The sequence below is a fragment of the Zosterops lateralis genome, assembly GCF_965231275.1.
Source record: "Zosterops lateralis genome assembly, chromosome: 2".
NCBI classification, from domain to species: Eukaryota; Metazoa; Chordata; class Aves; order Passeriformes; family Zosteropidae; genus Zosterops; species Zosterops lateralis.
The window spans coordinates 50,136,277-50,151,481 of NC_139763.1; the positions used below are offsets into that span (position 1 = coordinate 50,136,277).

At 42.7% G+C, this 15,205-nt stretch overlaps 2 protein-coding genes across 5 annotated transcripts in view; one reads left to right on the top strand and one right to left on the bottom strand.

Moving 5' to 3' along the window:
• The first annotated feature begins 597 nt into the window (after window positions 1-597).
• On the top strand, window positions 598-5,427 carry LOC310906557 (glutamine amidotransferase-like class 1 domain-containing protein 3, mitochondrial). Its single transcript, XM_083855911.1, has 4 exons — window positions 598-749; window positions 2,632-2,803; window positions 4,631-4,835; window positions 5,134-5,427. Exons 1-4 carry the CDS (start codon window positions 642-644, stop codon window positions 5,324-5,326), a joined length of 678 nt encoding a protein of 225 aa, XP_083712037.1. The 5' UTR covers window positions 598-641; the 3' UTR covers window positions 5,327-5,427.
• A 151-nt stretch (window positions 5,428-5,578) lies between these two features.
• ACOD1 (aconitate decarboxylase 1) overlaps window positions 5,579-15,205 on the bottom strand; it is a 34,734-nt gene continuing 25,107 nt past the window's right edge. For 3 of the 4 annotated variants that reach the window (XM_083855906.1, XM_083855907.1, XM_083855908.1), the window contains exons 4-7: window positions 11,928-12,089; window positions 10,743-10,832; window positions 8,538-8,743; window positions 5,579-7,972 (exon numbers count right to left, since the gene is read on the bottom strand). In XM_083855906.1, coding sequence (XP_083712032.1) covers window positions 7,018-7,972; window positions 8,538-8,743; window positions 10,743-10,832; window positions 11,928-12,005 — 1,329 coding nt within the window. In that variant the 5' untranslated portion in view covers window positions 12,006-12,089 and the 3' untranslated portion in view covers window positions 5,579-7,017. Of the gene's footprint in view, window positions 7,973-8,537; window positions 8,744-10,742; window positions 10,833-11,927; window positions 12,090-13,489; window positions 13,541-15,205 lie in introns of those variants that run through there. The other variant, XM_083855905.1, reaches the window with a different exon arrangement.

Sequence of the window (15,205 nt, forward strand, 5' to 3'; positions counted from 1 at the left end):
GCTAAAATACCTCAGTTTTTCCTGATAAAACCCGGCATGAGGTTAAGGGAGAAAAAAGGACCAAGTGGGTCTGATGAGCAGGGCTTCACAGAAACTAACAGCATCAGGGCCCCGCAGTACCACAGACCTCCTACCAAACTCCACCTTTTCTTTTGGCTTTCAAAGCAATTTGGAAGCCGATTTTCACAATACAATTATAGCCCTATGTGCAGAACAAACCGACCAAACAAACACCACCTCACAGCCCCCCCCCCCCCCGAGGCTGTGGGAGGCCCGGCAGCGCCGACACCAGCGACAGGAGCGCACATTGCACAGCACACCCCGGGTCACCCACTGCTGGGAGCAGCTCGGGCCGGCCAGGAGGCCGAAAACACCTTTGAGCCTGTTCTGTTGAAAACCAGAGACGCACATGCCACTCGCTTTCCAGATTTCCTCATTTTATTTCCCGCCCCGCCCGTCCGCAGGCTGGCGGGAGATGGAGGCGGCGGGGCTCGGCGGCGCAGGCGCGGCAGGGGGAGGAGGACAAGGAGGAGGAGCAGGAGGAGGAGGAGGGACGGAGCTGCCGGAGCTGCTGGGCCTGGGCCCGCCGCCTGCCGTCTGCCGCCCGCCTTAGCTCCTTCCCGGGCCGGGGGGCGGCCGCCATGGGCAGGCGGGTGGCGGTGGTGCTCGCCGGCTGCGGCGTCTTCGACGGCAGCGAGATTCACGAGGCGTCAGCGGTGCTGGTGCACCTGAGCCGCGGCGGCGCGGAGGTAGCGGGGGGCGGTGGGGGTGTGTATGCGTGTGTACATCTGTCTGTGTGTCTGTGTGTCTGTCTGTGTGTGTGTGCGGCCCGGAGTGCGACACGGCAGCCGAGAGGCCCCGTCTGTGCGGGGCCGGAGCCCTCCCGGTGTGCGGTGCCCCCTGCGCACCCCACAGAGCCTGTCCAGCCATAAACCTCTCTCTTCATGTTCCCTCTGCCCTGTTCTGTTCATTCCCCGAAGACCTGCCTGGTCATCGCCCTGACAGGAGATGGGGTCGCACAGGCAGCAGGACACAAGACTGAAAAGGGGTATCATTAAAACAACTAAATTATTATACTGAAAGTCATGCCTGCAGGTCAAAGAGACCCTTGCCCAGTGAATATCGTTTTCCGGAGCATATGTAGAAGTTAACTGGAGTTACAAAACTTGTATGGAAATAGCCAGTCATAATAAAGAGGCTGCACTTGGAGAGTTACTCTGAATTTCCGTCTATAGACAATGGCACAAAAAGTCCGGTGGGTGTGTTTGATACCTGGAATACCACCGAACACCCAGGCTTGCACGACTCTGAAATAAATAATCAGTGTCTCTCTAGAGTGTGTAATTATTTGCTTGTCGCACACCAGGTAATGAATCCAGTTTTGTGGGCAACAGTGCCAGACTCCTCTTAGTGGTGCCCAGTGACAGGACGAGGACAATGGCCATAAACTAAACCACGAGGACTTGCATCTCAACATGAGCAAGAACTTTACATTGAGGGTGGCAGAGCATGGGAACAGGCTGCCCAGGGAGGTTGTGGAGTCTCCATCTGTGGAGATATCCAAAACCCACCTGGATGCATTCTTGTGTAGCCTGTTCTAGACAAACCTGCCTGATCAGAGGGGTTGGACTGGATGATCTCCAAAAGTCCCTTCCAAGCCCTAACAATTCTGTGATCATATGAACCCGGGAGCAAGGAGAAGCTGGGGACCTGTCCCTTCTCCTCTGGCCACAGGGAGCTGAGGATGGGTTGAAATTCTTTATCTTCCTTCCAAATGCTTTTGCAGCCCTCAGTGGTGTTCACCTGCTTGTTTCCTGCTCACTCTTTCTGGGCTCTCTTTGGTAAACTGGGACTTGTCAGAGAAGGCTGGGCCAGGATGAAGTGGTGTGCTTTGGCCCCATCTGTGGCTTCAGATAGCAGAAGCTGGTCACTGACTGTGTGTAGCCACACTCAGATGTCTGATGGTAACGGCAGCACCCTCATATTTAGCACAAAATTGTCATCCCTGAGAAGTTTGCAAAGGAAACTTCAAAACAGACACAAGAAAACAGCCCCTGTGGCACACCTGTCACAGAGCTTTATATTCTGATACAGTGTTCTCCTTTTGTGTCTAAACAAAATTGGGTCTCCTGTCTTTTGTTCTTCCTTTCTGCTGCTGGTGTTTTGGGACAGCTGGTAACTCTAATGTTTGCTCTAGAAATGCTTGTGAAATTTGAATCTTTAACTTTCTTAAGTGAAACTTTTTTTAGAACTTTTATCCCAGAACAGTTAAGAGCAATATTTCTTCAAAGTCAGCTGTATGTCCAGCAGGGTTGCTGGTATAAATTGTGGTGTCCTGTTTGTCCTTGGGCTTATCTGCCCTGGCAAAATCAGTAAGCTTCATGTTGGCATGAGAATACTCTCCTGTCAAAATGCTACAGGAATAGGATGGGAAGAATGGCTGTGTTTCCCCATCCTAATATGATATATGTCACCTTAGATATTTATTGTGTTAGATTCGTCCTGTGGAATTTGCTTAACTTAGATAAGAGGCTTCAGGGACAAAACCTGTTTTCCATAAATGATCTTTATTATGACAAATATATAGGAGTTTTCTTTACATTCACAAAATTGCTTCATCTCTCTTCCTAGGTGAAGATATTTGCCCCCAATATTGAGCAAAGGGATGTCGTCAATCACCTAAAAGGAAGTCCTGCAGAAGAGAAGAGAAATGTGTTAGTCGAAAGTGCCAGGTTGGCAAGGGGAAACATTCAGGATTTGGCTGAACTGAAAGCTAGTGAATTTGATGCTGTCATTTTCCCTGGTAGGTATCACAAAATTGCAGAATATTCTGTGTTGGAAGGCTCACAAGGATCGATTCCAGCTCCTAAGTGAATGGCCCACACAGGAGTTGAGCCCACAACTTTGGTGTTAGTAGCACCATGTTCTGACCAGCAGAGGTCATCTTTCAAAGGAAAATTATTTGTGATTTTTTAACTCAATATATTTATTGATTCATATAGTTCACTAAGTTAATATGCCAGAGTCTTCTTTTGGTATTAAGTTATGCATCCCACCATTCCTTCTTACTAAAGGTTTTGAAAACTTCTTGTGTGTGGACAAGAACCCTGACCAGAGCACAGAAATGGGGTTAGTACTCATGGCCATGCCTTAATTTCAGGGCTCTGCAAATGCTGGCAGAATAACAGGTTGCCAGATTATCTTCCATGTCAGGTGGGAGTGCATTCTGGTTTAATTATGTATCCATTCAGCTGCTGATCAGCTTGTCCTAAACATCTTTATGGATAATTTTTTATTTAGAGACCACAAAATTGCATTCCAGATGGAGGTAATCGTAATCACTCTTAGAAGTGAAGAAGCTGGAGCATCACACGGAAATCATGACTTGCTGAAGATCTCTTTCCAGAATATTCATAGTGCTGTTAAATACTGCCTTCGTGATTGGGCCTAAGTGTTAATTTTGAATTTTTCACGCTGTTGTGAGGCCAGCAGAGGGAGTGTGTGTATAACAGAGAAACAATTCTGCCTGCACTGTGAGTGAGTGGTTGATGTCAGGGCTGATCAGGAGGGAGTAGAGGCTCACAGATGTTTTCCATGTTAATTTCATGCTGTTATAACCCAGGCTCGGGGGGTTGCTGTAATAACTGTTAGAGGGAAATAAACCCTATTAAGTTTGAAAATTAAAATCTTACCTCAGAGATTTCAGATAACACTTGAAAGTGAGCAAACCGGGAAAGGAAAAATATTAAAAATGCAAAGCTTCTTGATGTTGTCTGTTGAAGTACTTGTGGAAATTTCCTTATGCTTATTGGAGAAAAGTTGGTGCTGTGCACATTCCATATGGAATAACCTTACTTTGATTATTCTGATGGTTATATATCCAGCAGACAAAGGAGCTGTAAAATACAATCTGCTTATACAATTAAATGAAGATTAAATGCACCTAAAGGACTGTTAAAACTAATTTATAAAAAGACAAATCAGCACTATTTTAGTAGGAAATTATGTTATAATTTACAAAGGTTTTTTGTCTCAGAATACCAGATGTTATAATGTCCATTTTATGTAAAATCCCTGGTGGTTTTTTATTGTGTTAATCTCTTCTTTTAAAGTTGAAAAGTAGCTCTAGAGAAGAAGAAAAGCTCTTCTATAATTGCTTAATCATCAAAGTAAAGCTTGAGAGTTCATTACTATAGATGGTCAAATCATTTGCATTACTCCCATGAATTCCATACTTGTGCTTTTAAATAATACTGTTCTTCCGATCCCTCTTCCTTATTGAGGAGTGGACAACAGATGGTGCAGCTGTTCTAGTGACTAGCAAAGGAATGTGAGGTTTCCTGTTTGTCTGTTGTTTTGAAACAAGTTTAAGCTTTCTGGCCTATATGTAACCTACATGGTATAAAAAAGTGTGCAGTTAAACTTTTCACATTGTTAAACTTTTAAACATTGTCACCCATCTTTTACAGGTTACAGTGGCACTGTAAGGCTTTCAGTACAATTGCTTAACAGTCCCACGGATACCAAGATTATGTTGTAAAAAAGAGCTTCTTATAGGAACCAAATTTGATAGCTTTTAGCAGTGCCTTATATTTGAACTTTTTGGTTTTGGTTTGTTTCTTTTTTTTAGGTGGTTTTGGTGTAGCAAAGAATCTGTGTTCCTGGGCTGTAGATGGCAAGAACTGTACTGTCAATGAGCACGTGAACTCCACACTCCAAGCCTTTCACAGTGCTAAAAAGCCCATCGGTTTGTGCTGTATATCACCAGTTCTGGCAGCCAAAGTCTTTCCTGGTTGTGAGGTTACGGTCGGTCAAGATAAAAACATAGATGGAAGGTAAGAAGGAAATGGATGGAGATGATTTACATGGGAATTAAGATTAGGAAATGGACAGGCTTCTGTGCAAACATCTCTTTGGCACCAGTAAACCTGGGGGAACTTAGTTACTTTTAAGAAAAATCACTTGATGTGTCCATAAGGGATAGGAAAATCTGATAGTAGCAGCCTCTTTAACTCCCTTATCACCAGCTAAAGATTCACGTAGACATTACTGTAGTTCTGTCATTCAGGTTATGTGTGCAGAATTTATGGCTGTATCATTGCTTTATGTTAATTAAAGTCTTTTTATTTACAGATTTCCTGATGCTGAAACAGCATCTGCTATAGCAGAGCTTGGATGTAAGCACATTTGCAAAAATGTAAATGAATCCCACGTGGATAAAGCCAATAAAATAGTTACTACCTGTGCTTTCATGTGCAAGGCTCCTCTGCATGAAATCTTTGATGGAATTGGAACAATGGTACAAGAAGTCCTGAAGCTTGCCTGACTAGAAGCATATAGACTTCTCCAAGGAAATCAGTGTAGCTAAGCATAAACATTTAGCTTCCTTTGATTCAATTAATAAAATAATGCAGCTGCTAAACTTCACAGTTCCTGGTTTGGTGTGGTGTTTTTTAATGTTTAATATATCAGATGGTTACTGCTGATTTTAACCTATTTATTTCTCTTTTAAAATTGAAACCATATGTTGAAGGTGACGGGGGGGGGGGGGGGGGGGGGGGGAGGTACTTTTTTTTTTTTTTTTTTCCTAATGAATCCTAATGTATTCATTCAGACTGAATGGGCAGTGGGGTTTTATCACATCATTAATGGTTATCAGTAATTCACATTTGCTGTTACCCAGCTGCAATTACAAGTGAAGTAGCTGTAAATGATGTAAATGAGACTGTTTACCTTCAGTGTGGGTGAGTAATTAAATTCTGATTTCTAATCAGAAGGAAAAAAAAAAAAAGGAATGTGGTTATTTGGGTTCTTTTTTGCCCTTGCAAGTCGTTAAGCAAGTATTACTAATGGACTTCTGAAATTTTTGCAAAACCCCTAGGTAAACCAACTTTACAAACCAAGATCCAGCCCAGATGAATGCATTGCATGTGGAAAATATACAAGTTTTGGGCTAATAAATGAAGTAATTTCAGATTTATTTAGTAAAATGAATTAGATTTATTTTGTGATTTTTTTTTTTTTTTTTGCATACATTGTTTAGTGCCCTGAGGAAGACAATTCTATATGTGTTAGAGCACATGCTTTGATCTTACAAATCTGAACAAAGGGTTGGCAGTTTCTCTTAGAAGTTCAATCTGGCAAAGCTTTGTACTCCTGGAGGAACAAAAAATTCCCAGAATTTATTATCAAGGACACAGTTGTCTCACATAAGGACAAGGACATTTATTATGTGGACACTGAGCTGTCTCACATAAGAACTGCTCTGGTGCTCACAGGTGTCTGTCACTCCTGCCCAGGGTAGTGTAGCCTTACACTCTGGTGGGCCTGAAGTAACCTAAACTGACATCACCCACTCAGTGTTATGGAACTGGGGTGGGAGTGAATCAGGAACAGAGCTGTACCACAGAGGAGCGAAAATGGTAGAACTGGGAAATAATGTCTTCATGATGAGGAGTGTGGAGCTGTCCCTCATGCTGTCTCAGTGCAAGAGCAATGGCTGCAGTGACACCTGACACACTGCAGAGTATCGAGTGCTACCCCTTCCTGTGTGTGCTATGTTTATTTTAGCACAAATGTCAATGCTCAGACAGCTGCCCTCTTCAAGGAACTTGTAGAGATTACTCATTCTCTGTAGTTCTAACCATGATGATTTTCACAGACACAGCTCTTCCAGAATTTGGGTTTCTTGTATGGAGTGATTTAGGAGAAGCAGAACACAGATTTTTGGCAGAAGAGCAGGGAGATTTTTGTGCCGTGTGCAAGCGTAAGTGCTCTGCCTCTAGAGGTACAAAGAGAGCTGGAGTCAGCTGTGCCAGCAGAGGATCTTCTGTTCAGCCTGGCTAAACTGAGCACATCATCACCAAATTATTTACTTAGTCAAAACCCACAATACGGGACTGAATATGGTTCTTGTGTTACAGGAGTCTTATTTAAAAGTGCTTGAGTCACTAGGTAAGAGTTTGTCCTGAATTTTGCATTGACTTTGTGAAGAGCATGTAGCTGTTGGCTGAACATTCAAAGGAAGCGCAGCTTCTCTGTAAGCGCTCTAGCTGACTGTCCTGATAGAAATGTACTTAGCACAGAACAGTCCTCTACTTTTTCCAGGTTGTACACAGTCTCTATAATGCCTTCCACGGCTTCTGTGGGCAGGATGCCAAGTGCATTGGATTGAAACTTTTTCTCCAGGTCTTCCTTTTTCAGAGGTTTCCTCCAGTGCCCGTAGAAGGTAGTGCAGCAGTCGCTGATGGTGGTGCCATCCCGAAGTGTGACAGTCACTTGGCAGTACAGGCTGTCAAAGCTGGGGGTGTTGTCAGGAGGGTGCTCCAGCTGTGTTTTGCAGAGGAGCTCCCACAAGGCCGGCCGGTGGATGTTCTCACTGGTGAAGGACTGGACTGACATGCTGCCGTCCAGCAAAGCAGAGCATGCGACGAACTGGAAGGAGTGTCGTGCTTCATGCTCTGAGGCTGGGCTGGATCTGTTCACATATTTGACCTCAGGGACTTTGAGAATGACTTTCTCAATTTTATCAAGGGGGAGTGAGTTCTCACTGTTCTCCACAAGCTTCCTCCTAACAGAAGATGCTGCATCAGCCACCCAGTGTGTTGCAAGATGAGCAGGAAAGCGTTTGATGGCCACATCTTGCTGGTCCAAGAGCCAGGGGTAGGACTGCAAGGTTGGCAGAGCCTGTGGGTTGTAATCTGTGTAAAAGGCACCCATCCCTGATTCCATGTCCAAAATCTGTTGGTTTCCTTGAAGGCCCTGTAAAGCTAAGCAAGCTGCTTCCAGTCCATGCTTGGCAGCATTCCCAATGTGGAGGGGCTTTATTTGGGTTGCTGCATTAGCCAGTGGGGCACCTGCATAGGAGGCAGCAATAGCCAAGGCATTTTTACATTCCAGCTGGTCAAGAGCTAGCAGTTTAGCACAAGCTGCTGCACTCCCCATTGTACCAACCACAGCTGGTGGGTGAAACCTGAAAAACAAAAGTATCTTCATTACCAAATTTCAAAAATTCACCCAAATTCACTATATATAAAAGCTTTTCATTCATTGCTATGGAAAATGGATTGCACCATAAAGAAACGTACATTCAGCATTCATGTGTGGGACTAACTGAGAGTTGTCACTTTTACCCAGGAAAAAGTAAAACTGGAATAGTATTGCTTTCATTAAGTCCTTCCTAGAAGGCAACTGAAACATTAGTGCTGCTCATAGCTCAAAGCAAATTTATAGTCAAATATAAAGTTATGTGTATTGTTATTTAAACTTATATATTATTAGAAATGTATAAAAATTCAAAGTAGAGAGATCATTGCCTCATTGTGAATTGGTCAATGCTTTCAAAAAATCTATTAGCTAAAGAATTAGGAGTCAAATATATTTATGTGTAAGATCGGCCTTCCCTAAATTTATAGACAAACAGCTTAGGAAATATGAATAAGCGTGCCACTTGTATTTTAACAGCCATTTAATTATTATATTAACACTGATTAAAAACCACCTCCACTCCACTTTCTACCTTAAACATATCTATGTACCTTTTTGGAATATTCCTGGCTTCTCTAGAGAAGTGCAGCAACCTGCCTTGCACTTCGATTCCCACATTGAAAGCTAGGAGCAGATCAAGACCCGAGATTTTTTTCTTCTGAGGAAAGGCCTCTGAGAGTGCAATCACTGCGGGGAGCACAGCCCCAGATGGGTGTGTGGCTGGATGCCAGGTGTCATCAAAGTCCATTGAGTGCACCTAATAGAAAGAGAAGCACTGATATGTTAGAAATAAACTCTGACTTTGCAAGGTTGCCTCAGTTAAATGAAACTACTGTAAAAAAACCCCAAAGCCAGAAGAGCTAGATCTTCCTTAGAAAGCCAAAATTTCAAAAGTCTTTTAAAAATCTTTACTCCCAACATGAGAAGTGGCAATACAGCAGAGATCTTGCCTCAAAGGAGAATAATTCTAATTCAACTTGTACCAGCCTGAAACCGGTGTGACAGTGATTCCTTTTTTCTGCAGTTGGCTTTTGCTGCTTTAATTAAAGTGGTGTAATTAAAGCAGCTGTTCTAGGTCCACCATGTGAACAGTGAATTTTCACTCTCCCCAGAACATAATGAAATATAAACACAATGAAATTACTTCCCCAGTGCTGCAACTGATGCTGCCATTAGGACTTGCACCATAAAATTGTAGCAGTTAAACACTGCTAAATGGAATTTATATCATCAGAGCTACTTCTCTCATGCTACCATCCACAGGCAACAGGCACAAGCCTGCAAATGTACAGGAGGCTTTAGCCTGAATTTTCAGCACACTGCAACAAGGAACGCAAGGAACCAGACTCCCTGGAGGTGCTGGGAGTAGGAGAAAGCTACAGTCTTAATGCATATCGAGCTGCTTGGCTCAAGAGAGTATCTCAAGTGGTGCCTTCTCTTTCCCATGCCCAGAGCCCAACTACTCAGAAAGATTTTAGATGTTCTCAGTGTGGCATATGGTTGCTGATCTGGCAGCAGATGGTCCCCAACAGTGCAGTCAGTGTCTGTAATGTACTGCTTATCAGACACATTCCTTCCTCCCCCAAATTTTTGAGAACCCCACAAAGACCTGAGAGCATCAGGGACAGCATTTTTTTTTTTAATATAGCATAGTAACACCTCAAAAATGGAACTTTCACATCTGTTCACCCATGTCTTAACTTCAGAGCAAAGAGGGAAGGCGGTCAAGCTCTCCAGCAGTCAGGTTTTGCCCTGTAATAGTCATTATGCATTTTTGAGGACTGTTTCTAAACAGATAGAAGAAAATGCAGTGTCTGCCTTGAAAAACTTTGATGCCATCAGGGGAAATGCCCTGCAGTGCAGGATAAAGAAAGTTTTGGTCAATACTCTGTAAGCTGTGTTTCTGGTGTCTTCAGTAAGTGCTTAAATTAACCTGCGACCAAGACGTAAACTGATCATATATATGCTAACAGCCAGATCTGAATATCATAAGAGCTGCTAGGAGCTGAGTGGTACCAGATCTCATTTCTAAGGTAATTTTCTCTACATTGGAAATGGGCTGTTAAATTGGACCTCTCATATTGTTGTCACACTAATTTAAATAGGCTTAATATTGCTATTTCCTTGGTTGGTCACCTTCCCTAGTTTTGCATAATTGCCAAATTTGTCTACCCCACCTCTTGTGCATCTTTCAATTTCAAATGGTTTCAGCCTCAGTCTGAATTTAGACAAATGTCTGGAGAGTCAGTTATTGCTTTAATGACAAAGTATGTGTCCAAAATATATAAAACTGGCTTTTGGAAACTGCATAACTGAAGATTAAGTTGTCTTGTGATATTATATGTATATGTATCTGTATGTGCATCTGTGGTTTTCTGTAACTATGCTTTGCCAGTTGGCATGAAATTTGGATCCCAATGAAATGAGCTAGAGCTAGAGAGTGCCTTTTTAAGCAGCTACAAGATTGTAGCCTTGCTGCATGGTTAACAGGTTGTAAGTTGTAGAGTTCTGACATTTGACAACAGCCCCAGGTCCCACATTAAAGTTAAGGGATGCTGTTGAGTTGGATCATACATATATTATACCTTAAGTTCAATCTCACTGGAAGGAAGTTGAAGCACATTAGAAGAATAGTCTAGGAAAGTTTTGTAGCAGGCTTCAGAATAAGCTAAGATTTTTGGGACATTCTGTTCTCTATAGAGCAAAAATGGCATAATTTTGTATGATTTGAGAGCAAATAAAAGAGCATCGCTTACAGCCACTCCATTTACAAAAGCTGCATACAGAGGAGGCAGTTGGAAATCCAAGTGGCCCCAGATGGTACTGGATAAATCTGAGCTGTAGATCTGAAACAAATTGACATAAATTAATTCAAAGTCCTGAACCTAAGGATAAATGTGCATTGTATCTCTGATGTAACGGAGAGCAGACTATGTCCTCTCGGAACCTAACTGCTCCCTTTTATGAGAAAAAACATTGTTCTTTCAGAAATTCTGTAAAGAAAGTCAGTTTCCTGTTGGCTTATGTCCTATTCCACCCAAATAGGTCAGGGGCAGACCAACACCACCCAGCTGGCCACTCAGTACCTTCACACAACCTCTGGCCACTGATGTCCCTTATCACCCCCATTGACAGAATGGCAGAATCAGCTGGGTTGGGAAAAACCTCTGAGATCATCAAGTCCAATCTAAATGATGACAGGACTGTCATCAACTTGTTGAGGAAGATGTCTCATTAAAGGATTTTTTTTTCTGTGTTCTAGTAAGACCTTGAGTAAACCACAGATGGCCTCCTGGTGCTGCAAACTGAATAAAAGGTTTTGAACTACCCTGGTTTGGAAAAAGGGAATTCTCTGTGTGAAGAGAGTAATTGGCACACAGAGCTCTGGAGCACAAGTCCACCCAGGCAGGTCTGAATGGTAAAACAGTGGGATGAACTCCTCCTCATTGATGCACTCCTGTGTTGGGAAGATTTCTTTTCAGGGTCGATTACTCTGCTAGTTTGAGGAGAGCAAGACTAGAGGAGAAGCATGGCTAATGCACCTCAGACATAAAACAATTATGTTTTATGGACTACAAGTAACTCACTCCTAAGTCCTCATCTCTTTAACAGTTCCTTGATTTGAAAGGCTGGTGAAAAGTGATGCTTACTTTGTTGATTTTTTAATAAAATATCACAGGTGAAAGAAAGGAAGGGGTTCTTAGTTGACTGTGTTTGTAGAGGGGGATCTTAGCATACAGACTGATACACAGATTTTTGCCCATTCAGAGTGAAAAGTAACTTGAGCACTGAAGTTTCACTGTCTCCAGTGGGAAAACACAATTTCTCTCTTTCCACCCATGAAAGAATTTCACCATGGCAAAATTTCCTTTTAGCCTAAGTTTTCCCTTGCTTTTTTAAAGCTAAACCTTAGGGTGTGCTATGAATGCCAGACAGCTTACCTTGCTGTACTGTGCCACTTTGTGGCAGGCCTCGGTGCTGGTACCAAGAAGCCCCACTCCAAGAGTATCCAGAATCATTCGTTTACTTCTCTGAATTACTTGATCTGTCAACTGATTTGCATTCAAACCATGAATCACCTTGGCAAAATTTTCTGTAACTGTCTGGGAAGGGAAAAAATAAAGAAAAAGAAGTAGTAGATTTTTCTCTATATTTAAAATTAGAATTCTATTTTCTTTCCTCTTTTTTTTTTTTTTTTTTTTTTCCTTTCAGTTTTGGGCTACTGTCTAGCACACTGGCCATTTCTGCCCCTGCTTACAAGAATTGCATTAGCAAAACCAAGTTTGAATTCTTCCTCTTTTTATTCTCAGAAATGTCACTGTGTTGCTTATGTTTTATTTATGCTTTCATCATTATCCTTTTCTGTTCTGTATTTCTCCTGCTTTCTCCCTGAGTCCTTGAGAATATGCACTGCAGGTGCTACAACTATGCAGGATTATCTCTATCATGTCTATCTCATCCCCATCACATCTCCATCTCTAATGACTATTCACACACAGACACACACCCCAAATAGAAGTAAAAGCGTCTGTCTTTCCCATGGCACCTACTTGTTGGTATTGAAATCAGTAGAAGAGTAGCATTTAAGCCAGTGCACCCACTACCACACAAGAAGGCAAGATTTAATCTCCCTGATTGGCAGCCTTACTATCCCAAATCTTGCTGAGCTTGGAGCTCAGTAGAGACAGGAGTTGGCAGCCCTACTTTGCACATATTGCTCATAGCTCCCAGCTCCCATTGAATTCACTCTCAGCTGGAGTCCCAGCTTTTCTCCAAGACAAGATCTTGCCTCTTTGAAAAGCAGTGACTCCTTGTTCCTGGATCCTGCTGATGTGGGAATGATATATATTTATTTTCTTCTCCTATTGAGCAATGACCTATTATGCAAATTCAGCCTGCTTCTTGGCTGGGAGCTTCTGTTAGTGCCTATATTAGAAAATAATCTAAAACTTCCCTTCCTGGACCATTAGAAATGTCCCACTGTAGAGGTACACTTTATTTGCAACCAGTCTATACACACAGTCTCTTTTTTTATACTGGCAGTAGTGAATATTTATTTTCTCTCTCTTTGGAAATTATCCCCTTTCATTTCCCCTCTTCCTCCCCCTTCCTTTACTCCCCTGCACACATCCACACAGAGTGGTGGTATTTCCTTTTGACCTTCATTTTGCTGAAGGAAGCAAGCATAACTGTGCTGTTCTCTCCTTTATAATATGGACTCACCCCTACTACACTTGTGTATTTTCATTGCATGGTTCACACTGGATTCCTTTTTCTCTAGCAATGGTGACCAGAATTGTACCCATCATTACAAACAAGTTCTCACTCACACTTGTAGTGAAGCATTAAGATTATCTCAAGGAAGCAGTTACAAGCAGTTTGAAGCAGGTGAACCATATATCCCACACATGGTGTGATGGGCACCTACTGCCACATATGGAGTGAGGATACAAAAGCTTAAACAGAGAATTGCATCTTACAGTGCAAAGAAACAAGACAGTACCTTTGCCCACATCTTGCAGGGGTGATGCATGTCCCAGAGAGATGCAGCAAATGGGTGGTGGCCAGTGAGCAGGGGAACTCACTCTCTCACTATTTATATGTGTCTGTCTGAGGTAGGGGAAGGAATATTAGGCCTTTCTATTTATGCATCTTGTCCTGCCCATTTCCTCTTCCCTGTAAATGTACTTTTTGCTTCACTTTCAATTTTCCTCTGACTAATTCCACTATAAACCTCTGGGACACATGTGATAGGACTTAGTCATGTTTACATGTTGTGTAAATTAATAAATGTAATACTTCATTACCAGATAGAAACCGATTCATCTGGTAGCATGGAGATCTGTGTGGAACCACAGTAACCCAAGGATAGCTCTATTGGTTGGGAGAGTCCAGTACTAGACTACAGGATGGGAAAGGTTGTTTTAGCTTAAACAACCTGTAGTTAATTTATTTGGGTTGTTTTTTTTTTTTTCTTCTTTTGCTATATGTCTCCACTCTAACACATACAATTCAGGCTTGGGAAATGTGCATCATAAGAATTTCAGACCTTAAATTGGGTTAAGGCAGCTCTTGGCACTTAGCAGTGTTTTAACAGCAGGAATCACTGTGTGTGTTAGCAATAGATAGTGAGAAAGCCCTGCCTACCCCATCAGGAAGGGGCAGAACTCACAGGAGCATGACTAGGGGCCACTGAATAATTCTGAAGTAAAAAAATAAAGATGTCTGAAGGATGGGAATCACCTGGGTTAGGGAACAAAGTATCAAATCTCAGAATTGCAGCCTTGCACTTCCATGATAAGGGCTGCCTAAAACAGTCTAGGAACCTCACCTATTTACTGAGAATAGCACCAAATAATTTTGTAAAGCCATGTCTAACTCCTGAGATCTTCCCGGTAGATAACAGCATGGGTCTAGAGGTGAAGCTAAACATTGATTTGAGTGGTTCTAACCACTACTGAAAGGTCCTGTTTCAGGCTGTGTCCTTCCCCCTCTCCTGACCCTGGATACATGGTCCTCCTCCCTGGGCCAGCCCAGATGCTGAGCAGACCCATTTCTGACCTGGCCCAGCCTGTCTCCTGCTCTGTGATTCTCAGCAGTCAGGCATAATGGAGCTTCGTTCCCTTGGAAATACAAAATTAAATCTCACAGCACAAGCAGAGGGAGAGAGGAGTAGGGCTAGCAGTATTCTGTGAAATTTTGGGAGGGCATGGACAGGTAACATGAGAGAAGAGGGAATCAACTGCTCCCCAGAAAGCTCTAAGCAAGACATTAGCCTATTTTGCCCATGTTTTTAGCGAGATCTGCTTTTGGATATCATCTGCTGGTGCATAACTTGATGCTGAAAGTTGTGGTGGGTAACAAAGGGCCTTAAATGATAGAAGCAGTGATGAGTCAGTTCAAGGATACAGCCAAAGAGCCTGAGGCCTGGGACTCCTAAAACCCAGCCCTACAAACGTATATAATTTCATACAGGCTAACCTGCATAATTTGAAGATTTTAAACCCTTTTCCTGTCTTTCTTTTAAATATGAGCAGCTGTTCAGCATGTCTACTAAACCTATTCCCTCACATTTCTCTATGAGTATGCCACAGTTTCCTCACCCATGCAGGTATAATTTGCATCTACATAAAACATCCCAGCACGTGTCCTAGATTGTGGGTGTTTTGCCAAATCCTGACCCTCAAGGGACAGAGAACCAGAATGTGCATCTGTGCTT

Coding starts and splice junctions, on each gene's coding strand:
- LOC310906557 (XM_083855911.1), top strand. CDS start 642: ATGGGCAGGCGGGTGGCGGTGGTGCTCGCCGGCTGCGGCGTCTTCGAC. Junction 750..2,631: donor TGAGCCGCGGCGGCGCGGAG/GTAGCGGGGGGC, acceptor CTCTCTTCCTAG/GTGAAGATATTTGCCCCCAA. Junction 2,804..4,630: donor TGATGCTGTCATTTTCCCTG/GTAGGTATCACA, acceptor TCTTTTTTTTAG/GTGGTTTTGGTGTAGCAAAG.